This window comes from Suricata suricatta, chromosome 10 (genome assembly GCF_006229205.1).
Source record: "Suricata suricatta isolate VVHF042 chromosome 10, meerkat_22Aug2017_6uvM2_HiC, whole genome shotgun sequence".
NCBI classification, from domain to species: Eukaryota; Metazoa; Chordata; class Mammalia; order Carnivora; family Herpestidae; genus Suricata; species Suricata suricatta.
Genome location: NC_043709.1, coordinates 56,685,785 through 56,695,389, shown reverse-complemented (window position 1 = coordinate 56,695,389; position 9,605 = coordinate 56,685,785). Strand labels below are relative to the sequence as shown.

At 47.5% G+C, this 9,605-nt stretch overlaps 1 protein-coding gene and 1 non-coding gene across 2 annotated transcripts; both read right to left on the bottom strand.

Moving 5' to 3' along the window:
• Nucleotides 1–124: 124 nt before the first annotated feature.
• Nucleotides 125–272, bottom strand: LOC115305863. Its single transcript, XR_003915053.1, has one exon. It is a non-coding gene; the product is annotated as a small nucleolar RNA SNORA79 (small nucleolar RNA).
• A 499-nt stretch (nucleotides 273–771) lies between these two features.
• On the bottom strand, nucleotides 772–8,870 carry LOC115303472 (protein timeless homolog). The gene is made up of 16 exons (XM_029953261.1): nucleotides 8,702–8,870; nucleotides 8,120–8,337; nucleotides 7,771–7,874; nucleotides 7,456–7,625; nucleotides 5,775–5,909; nucleotides 5,525–5,676; nucleotides 4,263–4,360; nucleotides 3,817–3,946; nucleotides 3,507–3,708; nucleotides 3,094–3,239; nucleotides 2,190–2,275; nucleotides 1,989–2,103; nucleotides 1,819–1,901; nucleotides 1,448–1,590; nucleotides 921–1,232; nucleotides 772–802 (listed from the first exon to the last, which is right to left on the bottom strand). The coding sequence occupies exons 1-15, from the start codon at nucleotides 8,834–8,836 to the stop codon at nucleotides 1,020–1,022; spliced, it is 2,130 nt and encodes a 709-aa protein (XP_029809121.1). The 5' UTR covers nucleotides 8,837–8,870; the 3' UTR covers nucleotides 772–802; nucleotides 921–1,019.
• Between the last annotated feature and the right edge of the window lie 735 nt (nucleotides 8,871–9,605).

Sequence of the window (9,605 nt, the reverse complement as noted above, 5' to 3'; positions counted from 1 at the left end):
TAATGGACAGAGGAGTAACATAATCAAAATTCTACTTTATTTATTTATTTATTATGTTTTAATATTAGTTTTATTTTTCAATCACAGGTACATTTCCTTAACCTAGCATCACCACCTACTTTGTAATTGTTTGACTCCGCAAAAATCAGAAGACACTAACGGACGGCCAACCCATCCCCTTGGTGCCCTGAGTGAAGACAAGTCAGTTTACGTATATGATGGACTAAAATCCCACTACCTAAGGCTCCAAGCAGTGAGAGGAACAGCCATCAAAATCAAAATTCTACTTTAGAAAGGTAACTCCTAGGGTGCTTAGGTGGCTCATGTGATTAAGTGTCCAACTCGACCTCAGCTCAGGTTTTGATCTCAGGGTTGTGGGTTTGAGCCTCACACTGGGCTCTACGCTGTACATGAAGCCTACTTAATAAAATAAAATTAAAAAAAAAAAAAAGGAAGGGAGAAGAGAGAAAGCGAGGGAGGGACAAAGAGAGGAAGGAAACTTGGGACAGCGTGGAAGATGGACTGGGGGAAGGGAAGATTAGAGAAGATGAAAGGATGACTGTGGCAGGAGTCTCGGTCAGAGCTGAGAAGATGGCATGGCAATTGCCATGAGGAGGAAAAGATGTACGTATTTTAAAATGGCAGGAATATGCCATGGCCGATATTGTAACTGGTGTATTTACCTGCCCAGAGGAAGGAGGCCGAACCCCTAGCTTGCGCAACAGCCGTTGAAACTGTTCACTGTCCATTGCTTCCTCATTTTCTTCTGTCAGCGGCACCAAAGGCACTGGCTGCGAGCAGCCTAGGACAGGGTCATTTGTCATGTGGTGAGGTTTTGAAGAACTGGGGGTCCATCCCGTGGCCATGTCACCAGCAGCCTCCAGTACCCCACCCCTGAAAACCATCATTTACCCACTCACCATCCTGTTCTCGATCGTCTGCTACTCGAATCAGGCAGTTCTGGAGCCACAGAAGGGGAGCAGAAAAGCCTAAGGGAAGGAGGGAAACTTAGAATTGGCTCACACTACTAACCCCTCCCAGCCCAAGTCCTCACCTTCCTGATACAGGCTTTGCCCAAGGTTTTCAGTTGAAAGCACTGAGCTATCCTGGGCTTGCTCTGCTTCTGAGTCCTCCTCTTTCTCTTCATCCTCTTCACTCTCTTCCTCTGGCAGGTCCTCCTCTTCTTCCAGATCTTGCTGGTGAAAATCTTTCAGGGACTCCTCTCCATTAGGCTAAAATTCAGTGGGGTGGAAAATGAAAAAAGGAAACAAGATGAAGAACTGAGTGGAGTCCTCTGGTCCTTGACCGCCCTTGGAAACTGGCAGGGGGGTGGGGGAAGGACACCTAGCCAGAAGAGCTTAAGGCAGGAAGAATCTGGGTGAACTACCTCTGAGGAGCACTTTAGTGGGAGTGGACCCAGCCTGCAGAGCTAGGGAAAGACCGTTACCAAGCTCGAGGGCGCCAGCTTCTTCCGGCGTTTCTTATATAGCTCCCGCCGTTCAGCCACCAGCCCCAGAGCCAGCAGCTTATCCACTATTCGGGCCCGTGAGCGTTTGGCTGTGATGTTCTTCATGATATGACCAAGCACATCTACAAAGAAGGAAAGTATAAGTACCCTAGAGCAACAGGGGAAATGGAGTAGTCAAAGACAACAGAAGCCTTTGGAAAGAAGCTAATTAGATTCACTCACAAATGACACTACAAGTATAGTTAAGTGGAAAGAAGGCATGGCATAAGCCTTCCTTGGGAACAGGAGGCAAGGGAAGAAATGGCCAGCCTGGCTCTCTCATCTCAAAGGTTCCCTGAGCTTCCACGTACCATCTGAGTCCTGGAACTCCTCAAAAAGGCGCTGCAGCTCCAGTTCCTGATCTTCTGTCCATAGTACTATCTGGGTTCCTTTCCTGCAAGGAGATGTCAGTGGAAGAAGGGGCCCAGGGAAGAAACCAAGGACTCCCGATCTCAATTCCCACCAGAACATGCGCCTCTACCTTTGGAAGTCCTTGACACTGTCAGCCAGTCCCAGCTGTACCAGATGGTGGATGACCTGCTTGCGTGTCCGAGGGGTTTTCAGGTGTGCCAAGATGGCGTCTACTACATCCTGACCTAACGTGGACGAGTGAGGCAGTAAAGAGGGGTCCTGCAGCTCAGGCTGCCCAATTCCTAAATCTTCAGATCTCAAGGACTCATACCTTCCACATCCTTATGGGCGAGGTACAATTCCTGAAGCTGGGCCTCCTCCTCTGGGCTCCACATAGGGGGTCTGCGACTAGAAGATCTAAATGGGGAAAGGAGGAGTGCCTGGGTGGCTCAATTAGTTAAGCGTCCGACACTAGATTTCGGCTCAAGTCACAGTCTCATGGGTTCCTGAGTTTGAGCCCCGCATCTGACAGTGTAGAGTCTACTTGGCATTTTCTCTCTTCCTCTCTCTCTGTCCCTACCACGCACACACTCTCTCAAAATAAATAAATAAACTTGAAAAAAATCAATTGACAAATGGAGAAAGGAGAAAGAGAGTATGTAGGATGTTGGCCCCAAGAGAGGAGACCAAAGACCCTCTCTGGTCAGCTCTAAAAGGAACAAGAAGGGAAACACAGGTAACTCAGAGGAGCCACTAGTAGAGGCCTAAGGCATGCTTCCTTTCCTTCATTTTCCTCCACTTATGAACCCAAAAGCCAAATGAAGAGATTTTCTGGTTGGGCCTATGGAAGCTGACATTGCAGGGGGTGAGCAGATTACGAGGGAAGGAGAGGAGCTGAGCTACAGGGAAAGAGGGTGAACATTTCCATGAATCTTTATGGTTTCCCAGCATGTTTTGGGACAGGACACATTTGGGACAAGGGCTACCCCACTGCCAACTGACCACCACCCACGAAGGCTGGTGAAGGAAGGAAACTAGAGCAGACAAGAGACTTAGGTTCCAACCCCACGTCCTCTCTTGGGTGATCTCAGGGAAAGCATTTCACCTTGGGGGCTTATTTTCTGACCTATGAAAGGGGAAGAAAGACTAGCTGATCTGCAAGTTCTTCCGGCTTTGACACTCTGTGACTGAGTCAGCCACTACTACTGCCCATCCTTTCCCATCTTAAAGCTCACCCGCCATCCAGAGAGCCATAGCCCTCGGCCATCTCTCGAACCACAGCTGTGTTCTTCCAGAACAGCAGCTCCACAAAGGCTTTTTGGTTGACTGCAGCCAATGCAAAGAACTTGCCCAGGATGTACTTGGCAAAAGTCACTAGCTCCTGTGGGAGAAGGAGGCTGCTATGAAAACTCTGGCCTATATGGACACATAAACCAGGCCTCCAGGCATTTTTCTACCTATTCCCAGCTGCCTCTCCTCATTCCGACTCTCCTAGCCTCCCCCTCCAGCTCCCTCCATCAGCCTACCTACTTGCTCACCAATCTCTCCTCTCAGAGATCACTCAACACCCTTTATCTCCGCAGACTACCCTCCGTTATCCCCAGACTCCCCTACGCCTCTCCATCCCTGTTCCTTGGTATGCCCTCACTCTATAGGCGCCAGCAGCCGGGTCACTAAGCAGATGGTTGAAGAGGCAGAAGAGGGAGAGCTGGAAGAGGAGGGCTTCCATTTTGAGGTCATGGGCCAGCCGGTGCAGCATCTTGACAATGCAGTGGTTAGTGTGGGCACTGTTCTGCCGGTAGCTCCGCAGCAGCAGCACGTAGGCTCGCACAACAGTTGAGCTTGCAAAACTGCATCAAGACAGGGGGAAAGAGGCTGTCAGCATGAGAAAGACAGTGCTTGCCCTCCCAGCGCTACAATCTCCACCCTGGGACCAACTCAGTCTCCTTGGCCCGTACCGTTTCAGGTAGTCCAGAAAATTGAATTCTTTTTCTGACACCTGGACCGCTTGCAGCTCTTCCTCCTCCTCCTCCTCCTCCTCCTCTTCCTCTTCTTCCTCTGCCCCTTGTTCCTCTGGCCTCTGCTGCCCTATAGAAAGAGTGAGAATTAGGGGCACCTGGATGGCTCAGTCAGTTAACCATCTGACTCTTGGTTTGGGCTCAAGTCATGATCTCCCGTTTTGTGGGTTCGAGCCCGCACTGGGCTCTTCACTGTCAGCTCTGACAGTGCAGAGCCTGCTTGGGATTCTTTCTCTGTCCCTCCCCGACTTGCTCTCTGTCTCTCTCAAAATGAATAAATTAAAAAAAACAAAAAAACAAAAAAGACTGAGGATTATTGGATCTCTGTGATGCAGCTTCTAGAGAAGAGCTGGGAGGAGAGAGATGTGAAAGAAATGGAGACTCACGGGGAAGCGGGGCACAGAGGATCTCTTTCAGCAGCTGGATCTCTTCCTCTGCAGAAATGTCTTGAGAGCCAAACACATCTCCCTCTGGCCACACCTCCCTGAAGCCCAGAGAAAAAAAAGACTTTAACCAGATAGAAATATGAAGTTATAGTTTGAAGTGAGAGAAGGCATTTAGACTTCTTTTTCATTTGCCAGCCAGAAAGAGAATGCAAATTATTACTTCAAAGATGAAACAAACACTCTGGGGAAATTTTCCCTCATAAGCCACAGTGCAATGAGAGGTGCCTGGGTGGCACAGTTGGGTAAGCATCCAACCTGCTCAGGTCACAATCTTACGGTTTGTGGGTCTAAGCCCCACATCAGGCTCTATGCTAACAGCTAGGAGCCTGGTGCCTGCTTCGGATTCTGTGTCTCCCTTTCTCTCTGCCCCTCCCCCACTTACACACGTGTGCACCCACGCAGTCTCTCTCTCTCTCTCTCTCAAAAATAAACATTAAAAACAATTAAAAATAAAATAAAAATAAGCCACTTGCAATGAATATCACCATGCAAAGAATCTAAATATCTGACATTTGGTTGAACAAATATACATTTCACAATGCCCTTAGCAATTATGGCAATATATCTCATGATAAATTCTCATGACATATAATAAATTTTAAGAAACCTATAAAACAATATATATAATATTTCATTTTTATAGAAGAAGTTGTATTGGTCTATATATAGCACAGAAGACAAAAATGCCTGGAAGATTACTCATCAAAATGTTAATGATGATTATCTTCAGCCAATAGAATTATCTGTATTTTCCCCCCAATTAACTGTGCTTTCTGATTTTTCTCAAAAATAAAATAAAATAAAAACAAACAGCAGGCAGGCCTGGTTGGCTCAATCAGTTAAGCATCAGGCTCTTGATTTCGGCTCAGGTCATGATCTCACAGTTTGTGAGTATGAGCCCCATTCGGGCTATGAGCTGACAACGTGGAGCCTCCTTGGGATTCTCTGTCTCCCTCTCTCTCTCTGCCCCTCCCCTGCTCACACTCTCTCTCTCAAAAGTCAATAAATAACAAACAAACAACAAAACCCCCACAAAGCCATTCCAAATTCCCCAGGACTCAGTGCTCAGTACAGAGACCCCATGCTTCCTATGGGACTTCTCTCATTTGAAGGCAAAGAACCTTGTACCACAGTGAAAGCCTCCCGCTGCCCCCAGAAGTCCAGGAACTGAATCCAGGAGAATGGGTGGGCAGGGTTCTTACCGGGCAGACCTAAGGAGGGTTAGGGCTTGTGGGGCCTGGCCAGCCAGGAGACAGTCTTGGATCCGCACCATGGCTTCTGCCCGCTGCTCTTCCACTGGCACCTCTGAGGCCGCATCAAAGGGAACCATGGAGTCCAAACTGAGCTCAGGATCCTAGAGAGGGATTAAGGCTATGAGAACAGAGGAAGGAAACCCAGACAGCCTACCGGTGCACCACCCTCAAGAAAGACAGGGTTTCTGCAACTACCTACCTGGGCACAGCACTGAAGCTGCTCGGCCAGGGATGGCCACATAGCTTCTAGTTCCCCTGAGCCATAGGAAACGTTATCAGAAGCAACAGGCTGATCTAGGACCTTCTTTTTCTTCTTTCTCTTCTTGTGTTTGTTCTTTGGAGAAAGAACCGTTGTTAGGATGACAAGAAAGCTAAGAGGACTTTTTCCCATCAGTGTCTTCTCCATTAATTCATTCACTAGAGGTCTGAATTAATTAATAATCAATAGTCACAGAGTGACCACTGTGTTCTATTCATAAGTAACAGGGATACAAGGGTGAGCAGTGTATTTCCTTGCCCTTGAGAAGCATACAATCTAGTGGAGCCTTGAGACAGGTGAGTAGATAGGTAAATTATACTACAGTATGGATAAGACCTAAATATGGCTGAGCACAAAATGCCATGGCAAAACATAGGAATAGTACTTATCTGATTTCTTGGGATCAGAGATTTCCCAAAACAGTTAGATCTTAAGCAAAAAATATATAAAATGAACAGATCTGCTATGAGGATAAGAAATTCTACCTATCTCTCTAAAATAAATAAAAACAGTAAAAAAAAAATTTTTTAAAAAGGGGAGCCACCTGGGTGGCTCAGTTGGTTAAGCGCCCAGCTTCAGCTCAGGACATGATCTCACGGTTTGTGGGTTTGAACCCCGTGTCGGGCTCTGTGCTGACAGCTAGCTCAGAGCCTGGAGCCTGTCTTCAGATTCTGTGTCTCCCTCTCCCTCTGACCCTCCCCTGCTCATGCTCTCTCTCTCTCTCTAAAATAAATAAAAACAGTAAAAAAAAAAAAAATTTTTAAAAAGGGGGGCCACCTGGGTGGCTCAGTTGGTTAGGCATCTGACTTTGGCTCAGGTCATGATCTCACGGTTTGTGGGTTTGAACCCCGTGTCGGGCTCTGTGCTGGCAGCTCAGAGCCTGGAGCCTGTCTTTAGATTCTGTGTCTCCCTCTCTCTCTGACCCTCCCCTGCTCATGCTATCTCTCTCTCTCTAAAATAAATAAAAACAGTTAAAAAAAAAAAAGAAATTCTACCCAAAAAGGGGGCACCTCGGTGGCTCAGTTGGTTAAGTATCCAACTCTTGATTTTGACTCAGGTCATATCTCACCTTTCATGATTTCAAGCCCCAAGTCAGGCTCTTTGCTGATAGTGTGGAGCCTGCTTGGGATTCTCTTTTTCTCCCTTTCTCTGCCCCTCCCCACCCTGTTCTCACACATATTTAATCTTTTATTTCATTTCAGGCTCATATTACAATCCTATGTTTAGGGATCTGGGGACTCATATGGCTTTTAATTTAGGGCTCTTTCCATCTCACTACAATGCTCACTTCTGAAGTATAACCAAGACGGATCACAGCATAATTACTAAACTCTAAAATTGTGAATTCCCACAATTCATGTGCTTACCACATAGAAGGTATTTAATACATGCTTCCTGAATGAATTAAGATTTTATGTTACACTGGAAATCAATCTAATTGAAAGAAGAAAACTATAGTAGACTCACTTCAGCAACCCCAACAAACCTGTTGCCCTCGTTAGTTCAGAATAGTTCTAACAGGTCAGCTTAAGCTACAGAAATATAAGGAGAGGGTTCCCTGCCCTCTACCCTTCCCCCGTGGCTTTTTCCACACTGTCTGCATCCCAGAGCTGCCCCATACCTGCACCACCAGGTTCCCACGGCTCCGACAGAACCGCTCTAACATCTTGAGGAAGAGGTGAGTGGTTTCTACCAGGTCACGAAGGAAAGAGCGTGGTTGACATCTCTCATCAAACTTTCGAAAGAGTGCCAGGAACAGCTCTCGGTACTCCATCACATAGAAAATGTTGTCTAGGAATGGGGCAGAGAAAGGAATGGATGGATTGGTCTGGAAACTTGGGGAAAGGGAGAGCTGGATGAAGCTGGGACTGGAAAGAATGAGATTGTGGTCAAGGGATAGGAAAGGCCAGGGTCGGGGACCAGGCCAGGGCCTCACTCTTGATGATGCGGCTGCTCTCCCTCACAGCCTCGTCCGGGGACATGTCCATCTCATTCACTGTGGCCAGCAGCTCCTGATAGGCCTTCAGGGCCAGGTGCATCCTGTGAGATGAGGGCAAGAGGAGAAACAGAGGACAATTTAGGAAACTGGCTCATGGAAACAGTACCACCTCTAAACCTTCCCCCAAATGGTGACATCAAAAACAGAATGACCCAGCCAGTCCTTACTCCCCAACCTTACCACCTTAATCCTGAAACAGGAAAGAAAGTACCACCTGGAATTCAGGCCCTCAGATTCCCAGCCTGGTCGAGATACCCATTCTGACCCCAGTTCTCATCCCACTCACCGCCGTGCCCAGGAGGCAGCTTCCTTGCGGTCCGTCAGCATCATCTCATAGTAGTTGGTGAGGTTCTGCTCAATGAAGTGGAAGGTACGGACACTGAGGGTCTCAGAAACCAGGCCTGGCTGGAAGGAGGCAGCTCGGTTGAAGGCCATGAAGAAAGCCAAGGCCCACATGTAGTAGGTCTCGTCATGCTGCTGAGCCTTCTCCCGCAGCAGATGATCCTAATGTTGAGGAGGAAAAGACCACACTGAAACCCTACAACTTCCAACTTTCTCCTTATCCTAGGACGATGGGATAGGACACCACGGTAACAATATTCTAGGACCAGAATTTCCACCCTCTCTTATTCTCTCCAGGTCTCTCCACATTCCTTTCCCTTCCTTTAGGGCAATTTCTCTAAGCCTTTATAAAACTGTCCCAATTGGCCCATACCTTCCCAAATTCTCACTATCTCTCAAGGGTGCCCTATACCTTGCCCAATTTCTAGTCCATACCCTGGGGTCAGCCTCCCATAGGCTCCTCCCCAGTCGCCCTTCTTACCCACAAGTCCCATCACCTCCCTATCCCATCCTTCCTAGGTCTCACCTTCACTGAGCCCATGAGCCGGTTATAACAGTTCTCCAGGAACTCAGAGCAGAAGTCTCTGAGGAAGAGTCTCACGTTGAGGGCGGAGCGGCGCTGAATGGACAGCTCCTGGGCAGCCTGGCGACGCTTAGGCATCCTTCGGGGCTGCTTTCCCAAATCTGAACTGTAGTTTTGGAGCTGGGGGTGTACGTTGGGAGATCAGAATTACTCCTCACCACTATCCTCCCCTTGCAGCTCTTTCCACATCCCTAGTGCAACCATTTTCTCAGAAGAAACTCTTAGAAGGTTCTCTCCCTTTGGTACTAAGTGAAGATATCGGTAAAGACAATAATGCCAGAGGCTCTATTTCTCCTATGGCCTCCAACTTATTATTATTTTTTTAATTTTTAATTTTAAAGAGTATCTTCTGGGCCTCCTGGGTGACTCAGTCAGTTTAGTGTCTGATTCCGGCTCAGGTCATGATCTCACAATTTGTGGGTTTGAGCCCTATTTGGGCTCTGTGCTGACCGCCTAGAGCCTGCTTTAGATTCTGTGTCTCCCTCTCTCTCTTCCCCTCCCTCATTCATACTCTGTCTCTCAAAAATAAACATTAAAAAAATTTTTTTAAAGAGTATTTTTTTTAAGTTTATTTATTTATTTTTGAGAGAGGAAGAGAGACACAGCATGAGCAGGGGAGGGACAGATAAAGAGGGAGAGGATTCCAAGCAGGCTCATCACTACGAGCACCAAGCCCAACAAGGGGCTCAAACCCATGAACCATGAGATCATGACCTGAGCCAAAATCAAGAGTTGGACGCTCAACTACTGACTGAGCCACCTAGGTGCCCCCCCATGGTCTCCAACTTTCAAAGCCCAGGAACAGAGACACTTTACTTCCAGAGATGTTTGCTTACCTTTTTCTTTC

Coding starts and splice junctions, on each gene's coding strand:
- LOC115303472 (XM_029953261.1), bottom strand. CDS start 8,836: ATGCCTAAGCGTCGCCAGGCTGCCCAGGAGCTGTCCATTCAGCGCCGC. Junction 7,626..7,770: donor GAGCAGCCGCATCATCAAGA/GTGAGGCCCTGG, acceptor CCCCATTCCTAG/ACAACATTTTCTATGTGATG. Junction 4,361..5,524: donor ACCCTCCTTAGGTCTGCCCG/GTAAGAACCCTG, acceptor TCTGGGCTTCAG/GGAGGTGTGGCCAGAGGGAG.